Source organism: Oncorhynchus keta, chromosome 9 (genome assembly GCF_023373465.1).
Source record: "Oncorhynchus keta strain PuntledgeMale-10-30-2019 chromosome 9, Oket_V2, whole genome shotgun sequence".
Lineage (NCBI taxonomy): Eukaryota > Metazoa > Chordata > Actinopteri > Salmoniformes > Salmonidae > Oncorhynchus > Oncorhynchus keta.
Genome location: NC_068429.1, coordinates 45,962,172 through 45,977,136, shown reverse-complemented (window position 1 = coordinate 45,977,136; position 14,965 = coordinate 45,962,172). Strand labels below are relative to the sequence as shown.

At 42.4% G+C, this 14,965-nt stretch overlaps 1 protein-coding gene and 1 pseudogene across 2 annotated transcripts in view; one reads left to right on the top strand and one right to left on the bottom strand.

The window, feature by feature from the left end:
• Positions 1 to 3,674, top strand: part of nop14 (NOP14 nucleolar protein homolog (yeast)) — a 28,417-nt gene extending 24,743 nt beyond the window's left edge. For both annotated transcript variants that reach the window (XM_035776794.2, XM_035776793.2), the window contains exons 17-19: positions 2,411 to 2,529; positions 3,067 to 3,222; positions 3,472 to 3,674. In XM_035776794.2, the coding sequence (XP_035632687.1) occupies positions 2,411 to 2,529; positions 3,067 to 3,222; positions 3,472 to 3,574 (378 nt within the window). In that variant the 3' untranslated portion in view covers positions 3,575 to 3,674. The remainder of the gene's footprint in view (positions 1 to 2,410; positions 2,530 to 3,066; positions 3,223 to 3,471) is intronic.
• A 1,537-nt stretch (positions 3,675 to 5,211) lies between these two features.
• Positions 5,212 to 7,131, bottom strand: LOC118387958 (vimentin-like; annotated as a pseudogene).
• Between the last annotated feature and the right edge of the window lie 7,834 nt (positions 7,132 to 14,965).

Here is a 14,965-nt window from a genome sequence, read left to right as displayed (position 1 = left end):
CAGCCGGGCGTGATACAGCCTCGATTCGAACCAGGGACTGTAGTGACACCTCTTGCACTGAGATGGTCCTTCTGTAGCTCAGTTGGTAGAGCATGGCGCTTGTAACGCCAGGGTAGTGGGTTCGATTCCCGGGACCACCCATACGTAGAATGTATGCACACATGACTGTAAGTCGCTTTGGATAAAAGCGTCTGCTAAATGGCATATTATATTATTATTATGCAGTGCCTTAGACCACTGTGTGTGTGAACTTTTTAACTGTACTAGAATGCTTAAACGGCCGCTAAAAGTTTTACTATCTGTTACCGGTATCGTTTTTTGGCAAGGAAAATATTGTATATCGGGATAGTGCAAAATGTAATACCGGGTGCATAACTAGTTCCCACATGCTGAGCACTTGTTGACTGCTTTTCCTTCACTCTGCGGTCCAACTCATCCCAAACCATCACAATTGGGGTGAGGTCTGGTGATTTGTGGAGGCCAGGTAATCTGATGCAGCACTCCATCACTCTCCTTGGTCAAATGGCCCATACACAGCCTGGAGGTAGGTGTGTTGGGTCGTTGTCCTGTTGAAAAATAAATGATAGTCCCAATAAGCGCAAACCAGATGGATTGGTGTATTGCTTCAGAATGCTGTGGTAGCCATGCTGGTTAAGTCTGCCTTGAATTCTAAATAAATCACAGACTGTGTCACCAGCAAAGCCCCATCACTTCCATGCTTCACGGTGGGAACCACCCATTCGAGATCATCCGTTCACCTACTATGCGTCTCACAAAGACACGGCAGTTGGAACCAAAAAATCTCAAATTTGGACTCATCAGACCAAATTACAGATTTCCACCGGTCTAATGTCCATTGCTCGTGTTTCTTGGCCCAAGCAAGTCTCTTCTTATTATTGGTGTCCTTTAGTTGTGGTTTCTTTGCAACCATGAAGGCCTGATTTACACAGTCTCCTCTGTTACTTGAACTCTGAAGCTTTTATTTGGGCTGCAATCTGAGGTGCAGTTAGATCTAATGAACTTATCATCTGCAGCAGATGTAACTCTGGGTCTTCCTTTCCTGTGGCGGTCCTCATGAGAGCCAGTTTCGTCATAGCGCTTCATGGTGTATTTGAAGAAACTTTCAAAGTTCTTAATGTTCCGCATTGACTGACCCTCATGTCTTCAAGTAATGGACTGTCGTTTCTCTTTTTTTCTTAATTGAGCTGTTCTTGCCATAATATGGACTTGGTCTTAGCCCTATTTGATATATCTTCTGTATACCCAACCATACCTTGTCACAACCCAGCTGATTGGCTCAAACGTATTAAGAAGGACAGAAATTTCACAAATGGACTTTTTAGGAACACCTGTTAATTTAAATGCGTTCCAGGTGACCACCTCATGAAGCTGGCTGAGAGAATGCCAAGTGTGTGCAAAGCTGCCATTAAGGCAAAGGGTGGCTGCTTTGAAGAATCTCAAATGTAAAATAAAACACTTTTGGTTACTACACGATTCCATATGTGTTATATCATAGTTTTGATGTCTTCACTATTATTCTACAATGTAGAAATAAAGAGAAACCCTTGACTGGTACTGTATATATAAATCTAACCAATTTCCAGTGCGGTCCTCCGGGCCTCGAAGACAGAATGCGGCCCCAGGGCAAAATGACCTCTGTTCTAATGCCTCTTAAGGGTAAAGTAATCTAAAATTATCAAAGTAATCAGATTACCTTACTGAGTTTGGCTAACCTAAAAGTTACTTAACTGATTTAACCATTTTGAACTGTTAAATAGTTACTATAACCGGGTACATTTAGAAAGTAAACTACCCTGCCCATGGTCTGTGTCATGGTTCATTTCTATAAGGAGAATTTGAATTTCAGTTGACTGACTGTAAATGGAATTGACCCCGAACTTGACTACCCCTCACTATAGTGAGTCCTTGTTTTATCCATCTTGAATGGGAATAGTGGTAAAGCAGTATATACATTTACCTTCACACAGGCTAGCAAGATTACAATATTATTATATTATTACAATGGAGCATTGTCACAGTTCAGCTGCTCACCCTCACAGAAATACTCAGTATTTCACCACTAGTTGCAATTGATGTAGGATTTGTTTACTTGCAAGTTGTCTATCACATGGTGTTTTTGTATAGGAGCGTTTTTACTATTGACATTTTTACTTTTTACTTATGAGTCTTCTAGGCCGGGTAACTATAAAGCACGTTGTCACAGTTGGGTGTAAAAATGTCTTTATAAATTACATTTGATTTTTAAATTTGCTTTGAGCTGATTCAGTGTGTGTGGTAACTCTTTTCCTTTCAATATTTTCCTTTCATCCATCTGGTTCAGTATTGATGTTAATTGTATGCTTTAGGTTTTCTAATATTGAGCACTTTTTTTTTTATCTTCTTGTCCCAGGACCTTCATGGGGAAATCCTTGCGACCATATCCGGTTCACTGACATCACGTCCTCTCCTGGTGTTTCAGAAGAAGAAACCCATTCCCCTCAAACTGTTCACACCAAAGATTGTGGAAGTGTGAGTGAGATCTCTAAATTCAGTTATTTGTGTGGAGAAAAAGGAAGACAAAAGTGATTGTATTCCCGTGTAATGTCATCTTCAATCCAAGATTGTAGAGTGAGACTCGTCTTAATTCAGTTATTTGCGTAGCATTACCCCGCTGAAGATGTAATTTTTTATTGAACCTTTATTTAACTAGGCAAGTTAGTTAAGGTACAAATTCTTATTTACAACGATGGCCTACCAGGAACAGTGGGTGTAACTGCCTTGTTCAGGGGCCAAATGACAGATTTTCACCTTGTCAACTCGGGGATTTGATCCAGCTACCTTTCGGGTACTGGCCCAATGCTTTAACCACTAGGCTTCCTGCCAGCGATGGATTGTAATTCCCTTGTAGTGTCACATGCACCCATTTGGCTTACATCAAATATTGTAGAAAGATTGTGTGAGACTAAATTAATTTATGTATAACAAATGCCTATGAAAATTGGGAGTACAAAAGAACTATGTTCCCCTTTAGTTTCACCTTCCATTTTGTAAACTTCTCAATTCCAGGCTGGACTATGGGAAAAAGCGAGGGAACACAAAGGAGGAGAGGGAGAAGGAAAGGTTGAACCACAAGTATAAGAAAGAGTTCAAGGGAGCTCTGAGAGAGATCCGTAAAGACACCCGCTTCCTGGCCCGAGAGAAACTCAACGAGGTCATGGGCAGGTCTGTATGACATTACGTACACTTATCACTATAACACATGCCAGAGTCTGGTCTAGTGGTAGCGCTGCCAACTCCTGACTACATACCCCTTGGTGATGGGTATTTAAGCCCCGCCTTGGCCACTTTCTCTTCTGTGCCCTTCACCTTTCATCCCCTACTTATCCTTTTATTTTTTTAAATACTTGAAAATATATGGACTTTTTTCATGTGCAGATGACCTGATGGTTTTTTTCTTGCCCCTGTGTGTAGGGATGCGGAGAGGAAGAGGAAGGTGAAGGAGCTGTTTGGCAGTCTGGCCACCCAGGAGGGGGAGTGGAAGGCTCTGAAGAGAAGGAAGAACAGCAGACACTGACCTATTCAAAATGGCTTTGTATTGTCAGTTACAAACTTTAGTATTTTCTATTATACTTTTGTTTTAAACATTGCAAAATAAAATTGCTGAGAACAACGTGCACGATTTGTATTAATTTGTGGATATCATCCATTTCATATGTTATATTTGTATAACATATTTGTACAATGTCATTTTCTAAATGTACAATGTTTCAAATTTGCAAAATGTACAATATGTTAATTTACAAAACTTGTTACAAATTCCAATTTGTTGTGGCTAACGTTTGCTAGGCTTGGAGTTAAGGTTAGAGTAAGGTTAAGGGGAAGGGTTAGCTAACATGCAAAGTAGTTGAAAGTTGCCAAAATGCTGAAGTTGTCTGTGGTTAGATTCAAACATGCAACCTTTGGGGAGCTAGATGTTTGCGTTATACACCCACCCAACCAACCACCCTACTTTAGTTTTTGCTTTAAGTAACCTTCTGTCTTATGTGCAACCATACCAAACGTAACATTTCAAAAATAAATTGAGTTTCCTGGATATATGTTCACTATGTTATGTCTAGTCTGAGACTTGTTGTGGAATTATTGTAATAAAAAGGAGAGACTTAAATGTCAACGTTATTATTTATTTCCTGCAGTAATGGAGCTTGTCAACGAGCCCCCCCGTTGGTAATTCGTTGAGAGCCCAACAAGCGGATTTGAGCCACAGCGTTTTATAGCAAAGTCCATCCTCATGAAAAACAGCAGATGTATGGAATGGGTCACAAGGTTCGGATTCATATGAAGGATACTAATAATTCTCCGCAAACAGTATCGGCTGTAAAAACTTCTCATTATGTTGAGAACAGGTTCTGGCCCTGGGGCCTTCTCCCCTTGGTACCCAGTACAGAAACATTAACTCATGCTATGGAATACGGTCTTGTTAGGGCTTATCACCCAAAGGCCATATAAATATTCTGTCCGTGTTAAATCTCCCTGAGGCCCACAGCTCTTATATCTCTGACAAACTCAGACATCAATTTTAGACGGAAACTATTAGGAGATTAAAAATGATTACCAGAAACAAAACACAGCAGTTGTATGCACTCAAGTTAAGCTTTATTTATTATGTAGTAGTGGGTATACATTTATGTAAACAGCTTTAGTTATCTTACATAAAATGGGTGAGTCACAAGGTTTAAATTAAAATAAAGGGAATGTTTTTGTTTGAGGAGTTAACCATACAGTAGCAGGGCATGAGAAGGGTGCTCCAATGTCCGAGAGAGGTTGACAGGGTCAGGCAGGAATGGGAGCGACCGATGACGAGGGCTGGTCAGGGAGCCAAGCTGTGGTGGGTAGGACTTGGGGAGAAGGTAGGGTGCTGAGGGTCTGAGTATGGACTGTTGAAAGGTTTGGACGGGAAGATCTTGGGTAGTGGAGGGAGAAGTTGACAGGCAATTAAGTCTGGGTGGGCTGACGGGTGGGAGATACAGTAGGGTGCTCAGGCAGACATTCTGGCAGCTGTGTGGGTCTCCACACTGAGGTGGTCCCTCTCTCTGACCGCTCCTACATGGAGAAGTAGGTTTCATATGGAGGATTGAATCAGGGTACATAGCCTGAGTGATACACAGCACAATTGAAAGTGACTATGGAAATTATAAATAAGGTGGGTACCTTTTTTTTTTAAATTTGAAGTTCTCTGTCTCGAATGATATTTGGACACCTACAAATATAATAAATGTTTCAGTTATTCAGTATTGAATGTGTGAACAGTGCTTTAGTGTTGCAAGTAAATATTCAAATCATTTTCTGATGTCAACACATTTTCCTTTAAGCCTTAGCATCACAATGAGCCATAAAGCCATCCAGTCAGTCACACAACTTTCACTGTAACTCATTCTCTACATCAAAGCACCACTTAGACTTTGAGGACACTACAGTTACCCATCCATCGGTGATCAACCCACCTTAAACTTCTGGCTCTTTCCCTGCCGAGATCCCCAGTCTGCTCTCTTCTCCCTCCAGCAGCTTCCTGTAGACGGCTATCTCAGCATCCAGCTTCAGCTTGATATGCAGCAGCTCCTGGTAGTCAGCCAGGTACTTGCCCATCTCCAGCTTGGTCTCGCAGAGTTGGTTTTCCAGCTGGGCAATGATGCCCTCCAGGCCTCCAACCTTATCCATGTGGGCCATCTCCATGTCCTCCAGCTGCTGCTCCAGGGCCATGTTGCGTGCCCTCAGCCCATCAATCTGGTTCTGGAGGTCTGTCACCTGGTTGTGGAAAGTGGTGATCTCTTCTTTAATCGACTTCATCTGCTCTTCTTTCTTGCCGGCAACCTCTTTGAGGTTTTCGAACTTGCCCTTGTACCACTTCTCGGCTTCCTGTACGTTTTGGCCGCCACAGCCTCGATCTCGGCACGCATGTTGCGCAGATATGCGGCCAGGTCTGGACGGTCACCGTCAATTTCCGCAGTCACCTTGGAGTCCTCGATCTGCTTCATGAGGTCGGCGACTTCCTCGTCGTGAAGCTTCTTGAGGAACTCGATCTCGGCCACCAGCTGTTCGACGCGCTTTTCAAGCTCCGCCTTCTGCAGGGTGGCATTGTCTACATCTTGACGGAACTCCCTCAGGATCATCTCTGCCTCCTCTGGAGATGGATAAATGGGGGAGGTGAGTAGATGTTTTAAAACATTACAGCAATGTTATTATAGTATTGCGATCAGGTTCACTTGGTGTATGTAGACAAAACTTTGGCTGATCATACACCCCTACGAGTACAAGCAATCTCAATCAACCAATGGTATGTCTAGAAACATTGTGTCATCAAATTTGGCATTTTGATTATTCAAGGAATAAAATTATAGCTAGAAATCCTGCGTTTATATCATCATACAATAATGTCAATATGGAAGACGATCGAGATCGGTAGATCTCGCCAGCCAGTGATCAGTGTGGGACTGGTACCATACCTTTCAGTGACAGCTCCTCTTCCAGTTTCAGCCTCCACACCTCCACCTCCTCCTCAATGTATCCCCTCTCGATATCAGCAGCTGCCTTCTCATTGGTCAAAGCTTCAATCAGCTCCCTCATCTCCTTGAACTTGAGTTCATACTCTTCTCCGATGCCGGTGGGGCCTCCCTTGAAGCGGCCCTGTAGGGCGGCGAGCTCTGCAGTCAGCTGGGCGTTCCTCTGTTCAAGGGCCTGAACCTTCTCGATGTAGCCGGCGAACCTCACGTTCAGCTCCTGCATCTCCTCCTTCTCGTTGGCATGCTGCTGGTGTATCTCTGTGCCGATTTCCACGGCGGATGACAAATTGCCGCCCTGGTGCCCGGACCGTCCACGGTTGTTGTACGAGGAACCGCGACACCGGGAGGGAGAGGGGCTCTGGACCCGCGTACTGCTACGAGAGCCGCTCACCTGCAGTGACTGGGATTTCTGGGAATAGGAATCTCCTCTCATGTTTGCTTCTCAGTGTGTTACAAAGTGTGTTCTAGAATCAGATTTTGTTTCTTGAGTATAGTTCCAGTTCCACCAAAAGGAATTGAAGGCCTCTTGTGTTCTCTTTCTTTGCTGGCTGGCCCACCTTATTACTGTACTGACAGTCTCTCAGATCGACCCGTGTCTTTTATAGGGTCACAAAGAATGTCTCGGACTCCCTTGAAACTCTTGCAGGGTTTTGACATGTTTTAAATGTGGATCATCACTCTCTTCCAAAGACCTGCAGCACAACAGTCTTCATTAGCTAGCTAGCATTGCGTTGTTAGTAGCGGTGACGGGTGGAGTTTGTGCGGCCCACGCCTCCGTGTGAAATAGTGATATGAGGATGTATGCCCGCTATTTTTCACTCTTACTTAGGGCACCGCTAGGGACTCGGGAGGGTATGGAGGCCATCTAGCACATTGGGAAAGACTGACGAAGTGACTGTGCTTTGGCAACAGATTTTCCTGTAAGACTTTCCGACACAGCTTCACGGTAGCCTCCCTCATACAATCAAGATGTCAGACACCATTGCAGTGGAGACATTATTTGAACAATTAACCATCTCCAAGAATAACAAGAGTCTTCCTAATGCTGGGAACGGGTGTTAAGGAGAGCATTAGGGTAATGCTTCATTTGAGTCTCCATGTAGTCTCAGGATAATGTGTTATGACAAATAGGGTTATAATGATAGTAAATCTATTCCTTGATATTTTAGATTCAGTTGCCTCTATTTGTGCACAGTAAGAAAAGCCTATATTAGAACTATGGACAACCACTATTTGTCAGTGAAATGGTCTAAAGCACATGCAACTGAGCACTATTGAAATGTTTGGAGATGTTTAAAAGTTGTAATCTGAACTGTCAAAAATTGAAATCTGCATTTCACGAGACAATTTAGTTACTTTAGTTTTTACAGTTCGCTCGCACACTCAAATCACATTGAAATCCCTTTTACAACCCCTCCTGTCATACCATTTTCACTCATCTCTTCATTCATGGACATGAGATTACTTTAGTTGGCCAAATGGTGAAGTAATACTCTTGTATTAGCTAACATTAGCTATGTATTACATAGCTAGATGTGTGCTGTGTCTTTGTGGGTGTTATCTGTGTCTGTGTGATTCCTCCGGCCCAAGTTGTCAGTCCCCTGTGAGGGCTCTACAGTCATGGATATAAGATGACATGTCTTCACCAAATGAGGAATTAATACATTGATATACCACATGTTTTGTAGTGAGTCAGGATTTGCTTGCTGCTGGCATTAGTGTGATGTGGGTGTATCTGTATGCTGCCTCCATGCCTATAGCCCCATACTCATTCCATTGTGAAAAGGCCTCAATCTTTGGTCTTCTCTTGACCAGAGAGAGGGTGAATAAATACTGCATGTTCAGTAGATAGCCAATCATCACTGCTATCTAGCTGTGTGTGGGTGTTATCTATTTGTACTCCTCCAGCCCAGGTCAGACTCATTCCCCTGCTAAGGCCTCTACATTCATGGATATACGATTTAAGTAATGCCTTAATGTACCACATATTTAATAGGGATTCATGATTAGCTAGCTGCTAACATTGGTGTGCTGTGTGTGGGTCTATCTCTGTACAATATCTGTTTTAATCCTCCAGCCCCAGTCAGCCTCGTTCCCCGGTGAGGGCAATGGCGTTGAGCAGGTTCAATCTCTAGGGTGCTTGTTAATTGGCTTGGGCCTCCGCTGTGACACGAGTCATGGAGACATTTTTAGTAATTTAGCAGACACTCTTATCCAGAGCGACTTACAGTAGTGAGTGCAAACACTTTCATACTATTCCCTATGTGGTGTGCACTACTACATACTATTCAATATGTAGTACACTACTTTTGACCAGAGACCCATGGGTTTCCATTGCGGGCCCTGGACAAAAGTGCAATATAAAGAGAATAGAGTGCCATTTGGGATGCAGACGACTGACTCCTCCCCCGCCGAAAGTCTATATGGGAGTGGCACTAGGATGTCCAGCAACAGTGTTAACTTTTTGGTTTCTCTAGAGTATACTGCATGGAGTCCAGGGTCATGATGAAGTAGGGAGGAGGAGAACATTTTTTTTTAAACAAAACGAGCATAAACGGCAGGCGGAGTGATGAGTTCAGGTAGTACCACCTTGCGGTTACTGATACATTGTGTGCCTACTTAACGCATTCCAGATTTACAATAAGTCACTGAAGTTTGTGGTCTAACCTCCACTGGAAACTGATAATTGTCTGACTGTGTTTTCTGTGACTTTAGAGGCTTTTTTTTAGAGGTGGTTGAAGTGCTCTGTTTCCCTTTTGACTCCAGGTTTAAGTGACAGTGGCAGAAGGGTGTGGGAAAAAAAAAATGTGTCTCTAGATATGGCAATCTGTGTCAATATGATAATATACAGTGACAAAAGTGCATTGCTATCTGTGGTCACAATAAGACTGACATTTTAGGGAAACTACTTTGACCTAGTAATGATTTTGATATATTTGTCAATAAAAAAACTATGTGGACAAGCAAGGCATGTTCATTTTTTTCTTTGTGTGAGTTTCTCCTAGATAAAAAAAAAAAAAATGGAATCTTATTTATCATGCCCGTGTCTCTGTTGATTTAAGATGCCTTTGGCACTCATCGACAAACAGATCGCTGATATGACTACACGCACAGCTAACACACACCCACAGGTAGTGTCTATGGGGACTGTCAATGCCTTCCGTCCTATTTCCATCTCTCAGCCACAACCATGTCACCTGTCTCGCTGAGGATCTGATATAATGAAAATAACTTGTTGCCTTAAAGACCCAGATAAGTCAAAAACTAGATTTTCCTGTGTTTTATATAAATTCAGTGGCCAGTTTATTATGTACACCCATCTAGTACTGGGTCGACCCCCTCCCACCTTTTGCTCCAGAACAGCCTGAATTCTTCAGGGCATTTTATTTTTTGATTGAACCTTTATTTAACTAGGCACAAGGCATGGAAAGGTTGCTCAATTGGTATCAAGGTACCTAATGTGTGCCAGGAAAACATTCTACACACCATTAAACCACCCCCACCAGCCTGTGCTGTTGACATCAGGCAGGATGGGGCCATGGACTCATGATGCTTACTCCAAATCCTGACAGCATTCAGCATGACGCAACAGGAACCGGGAGTCGTCTGACCAGGGGATGTTTTCCCCCTCCTCAATTTGCCAGTGTTGGTGATCGCATGCTCACTGGAGCCGCTTATTCTTCTTTTTTTAGCTGATAGGAGTGGAACCCTGTCTGGTTGGCCCATCCATGACAAGGACAATCAAGTTGTTCATTCTAAGATGTCGTTCTGCACACCACTGTTGTACTGTGCCGTCATTTTCCTGTTTGTGGACTGCCTGTTAGCTTGCACGATTCTTGCCATTCTCCTTTGTCGCACCGTTATCGGTAAACCCTAGACTCTGTCGTGTGAAAATCACAGGGGCCTCATTTATCAATATTGCATAGAAACTATTCTAAAATAGTACTTACGAATGGAATTTAGAATGGTGTAAGCATAGAAAAGTGTGTCATACACACACTGGTAGGCGATAACCATTGATAAATACCAATTGTACTCAGCCTCAGTGCTCATATGGTCAAAACCATCCCTTTAAAGCTCTTGGGGAATCTTCAACGCTGTACCATGAATTACAACGGGCGCAACCAATAAAAGCTAAGAAAAAACTTTTACGAGACTGGAATAGAGGTGCTAGTGTCAGAGATGGAGTACAACCTGAACGTTTTTATTTGGCTCGCTCAGTTGTCGCTTGACCAGTACAAATAAAAAATATAGCTTCACAGAGAGCATCATTAGGACAATTAAAGTTGCTTCAGCAATGGCAAATATAACCTATGTCAAATGAGTAGGCAACAATCACCAATAAGCCACTATCCTCAACAGCTCCCTCCTGTAGGCGTAAAGGCCAACATTGCTGTTCTGCAGAATGAAGGAGTTGTTCCACCTGGCCACCACATTCAGCAGCGTCTTTTGCACATCACATACAGTGCATTCGGAAAGTATTCTTACCCCTTGACTTTTTCTACATTTTGTTACATTACAGCCTTATTATTAAATAAAAAAATGTCTCATCAATCTACACACAAAATCTCATAATGACAAAGCGAAAACAGGTTTTTGAGACAATTTTGCTAATTTATTCAAAATAGAAAACATACCATATTTACATACGCATTCCGACCCTTTGCTATGAGACTCGAAGTTGCGCTCAGGTGCATCCTGTTTCCATTCATCATCCTCGAGGTGTTTCTACAACTTGATTGGAGTACACCTGTGGTAAATTCAATTGATTGGACATGATTTTATAAGGCACACAACCATCTACATAAGGTCCCACAGTTGACAGTGCATGTCAGAGCAAAAACCAAGCCATATGGTCGGCAGAATTGTCCATAGAGCTCATAGAAAGGATTGTGACGAGGCACAGATCTGGGGAAGGGTACCAAAACATTTCTGCAGCAATGAAGGTCCCCAAGAACACAGTGACCTCCATCATTCTTAAATGGAAGAAGTTTGGAACCACCAAGACTCTTCCCAAAGCTGGCTGCCAGGGCAAACTGAGCAAGAGGGGGAGAGGCGTCTTGGTCAGGGAGGTGACCAAGAACCTGATGGTCACTCTGATAGAGCTCCAGAGTTCCTCTGGGAGAACCTTCCAAAAGGACAACCATCTCTGGAGCACTCCACTAATCGGGCCTTTATAGTAGAATGGCCAGTTGGAAGCTCCCCCTCAGTAAAAGGCACATGACAGCCCACTTGGGGTTTGCCAAAAAGCACCTAAAAGACTCTCAGACCATGAGAAACAAGATTCTCTGTTCTGATTAAACCAAGATTGAACTCTTTAGCCTGAATGCCAAGCGTCACGTCTGAAGGAAACTTGGCACCATCCCTACGGTGAAGCATGGTGGTGGAAGCATCATGCTGTGAGGATGATTTTCAGCGGCAGGGACTGGGAGACTAGTCAGGATCGAGAGAAAGATGAACGAAGCAAAGTACAGAGAGAACCCTGATGAAAACCTGCTCCAGGGCGATCAGGACCTCAGACTGGGACGAAAGTTCACCTTCCAACAGGACAACAACCCTAAGCACACAGCCAAGCAGCCAAGACAAGTCAGGAGTGGCTTCTGGACAAGTCTCTGAATGTCCTTGAGTGGCCCAGGCAGAAAGTACATATTGGTTTGTCATGTCTTTTCCTAAAACCACTCTTACAGGATTATTGTGAGGATTTAACACCTATCTTAAAAAGGCTAAAATGTGTCATTCATTTGCAGATCCAAGTGCAATCCACCCTCAGATTTTTTTGCAACAGGCTCTTTTCAGCAACTCAAAGATTTTTTATTAAAGATTTTTATTTTTTATACATTGTTTTTAAACTGATATGTGACCAGTATTAATAACATGCAACACAGGCAACCCCAACAAATTGAAAAATGTTGTGGCTCAAAACAGGTGGGTCTCTGCATCTTTACTAAACTGTAGACATATTAGTTACCACACCCAGTCTCGGGGATGGCTAACTCTCGATGGAAAGACCTGTGTGTTGTCCTTGTTAATGCAGACAGAAAAGAGCTCCAACTTCTTAATCATAGCCTTAATTTTGTCCCGTACATTGAATATAGTTGCGAAGAATCCCTGTAATCCTAGATTCAGATCATTCAGGTGAGAAAAAACATCACCCAAGAGGCCAGTCATGTGAGAAACTTGTCATCATGCAAGCTGCCAGACAAGTGAAAACTATGGTCAGTAAACTTTAAGCTCTTCTCTCAATGTAAAAAAAAATAAGTGTCAATACTTGATAACCAACGCACTTCTGCATGTTGTAAAAGCATTGCATGGTTGCTGCCTATGTCATTGCATAATTTAGAAAATACATGAGAGTTCAGCGGCCTTGCTTTAACAAAGTTAACCATTTTCACTGTAATGTCCATAACATCTTTCAAGCTGTCAGGCATTCCCTTGGCAGCAAGAGCCTCTAGGTGGATGCTGCAGTGTACCCAAGTGGTGTCGGGAGCAACTGCTTGCACACGCGTGCGTTACCACTCCACTATGTCTCCCTGTCATGGCTTTTGTGCCATCAGTACAGATACCAACATGAGCAGTAGCTACGTTTGGCTACGTTAGAATTCCCATGAGAGTAACAGTTAATGTGATTGGATGTTAATTATTTGACTAGGCTACTTGTATTTGACATTGTGTTGTTATTTCGCTGAACACTAGATTATTCAATTTTAGTTTTGGCAGTGACACGAGGCTACTCAGGCAAGAAAACACCTCACCCACACTTATAGCCCTGTTGGAAAATATAAATGGATTGTTTGAAAGAGTGAAGGATTTTTTTTTTCTTTAAGAATAAAAAAAAAAGAATAGATGTATTTAAATGTGAAACCAATTTGTATTTAGTGTACTGACGGCATTGCGCATACCCCTGGGAGTATGCGCAATGCTGTCGGGGTTACCCCAGTTTGGGAATAACTGCTCTAGGGCAATTCAGAAAGCTGATTGTGGACATTATGACTGATGAATGTGTTGTTCTGGTGCCTCTAGGGCAATTCAGAAAACTGATTGAGGACCTTATTACTGATAAATGTGTTATTTTATTATGACCATGTTTTTATTTCTGCTTGCATTTTGCATGTTGTATTTATAGTTTTATAAATCACCATCCCAAAACGAGTTAATCTATGTGAACAGAAAAGGCTTCCACTCTTTGTGTGCAGGCGATAGGTTATGTGATGTGCAAAAAAGCTGTTGATGGAAGTGGCCATGTGGAACGCAGGACTCGTTCATTCTGCAGAACAGCAAAGTTCTGCAAGACCTAGAGGGAGCTGTTGAGGATGGATGGCTTATTGGTTTGTTGCCTACTCTTTTGCCATTACTAAAGCAACTTGAATTGTCCTATTGGTCCTCTTTTTGTAGCTGTTCTTACTGGTCAAACCACATGAGCGAACCTTTTGGTCGTACTTTCTGACACTAGCACCGCTATGTATTTCTCTTTTGCACCATTGTAGGCTATTTCATGGTATGGCGTTGTATATTCCCCACAGGCTTTAAAGGGATGATTCTGACCATATTATGCTTATTCGGGGGCATTTCTAAATGCAAATAGCCAAAGTCGTATTTCCACAATCGTTGGAATAAAACTGTGAAGTTGTGTTAATGCCCTTTTAGTGTTACAGCTGTTTGAAAAGACCACCTGAGACTTCAGCCTGTTTTGGTGGGATGGAGTTTTGGCCTGCCTGGTGACATCACCAGGTGGTAAATTAGTTAATAGACCAATAAGAGTTCTAAACCAATGCCATTAATAGCGAGTTTTCTCCTCCCCACTTAAGACCACTCCTAGAAAAGTCCTAGCAACATTCTTGCTTGGGAAATTGCTCTTTGCTAAGAAGCTATTTTGATTTATTGTTGACCATTTTAATTGAAAGCAATCACAGTAAGGTACTTAATTGTTACAGAGAAATGCTTTGATAGAGATAAAAACAGCTGCATTTGATTTTTAAAGAAAAATACCATTCAAAAATGTAATTTTGGTGTTTGCTTCATTAGTCCACTGTTGATGCAGTCCCAAAATGTTTTGGATGTCAGCAATCAAGTTTTCAAGATATAGAACTTTCAAAATACAGAAAGTGTCACAGTATGGTGCTTGTGATGCATTTTGGAATTTTCTTTTAAGATCCTGCTGAGACAGTCGGGCGGAGTCGGTGTTGGAAAAGACTGAAGTTGGCTCTCCTGTTACATACTAATACTGTACTTTTACAATGAGCATGCAGGCAAAACATAGAAATAGAATCCCTAGAATGGCACTCCTCAATACAGCCATATTGAGTGTACCCATGAATTTCCCAGTCACATAGCCTTGTGGAGAGGTTTTAACTACACTGCTCAAAAAATAAAGGGAACACTTAAACAACACAATGTAACTCCAAGTCAAT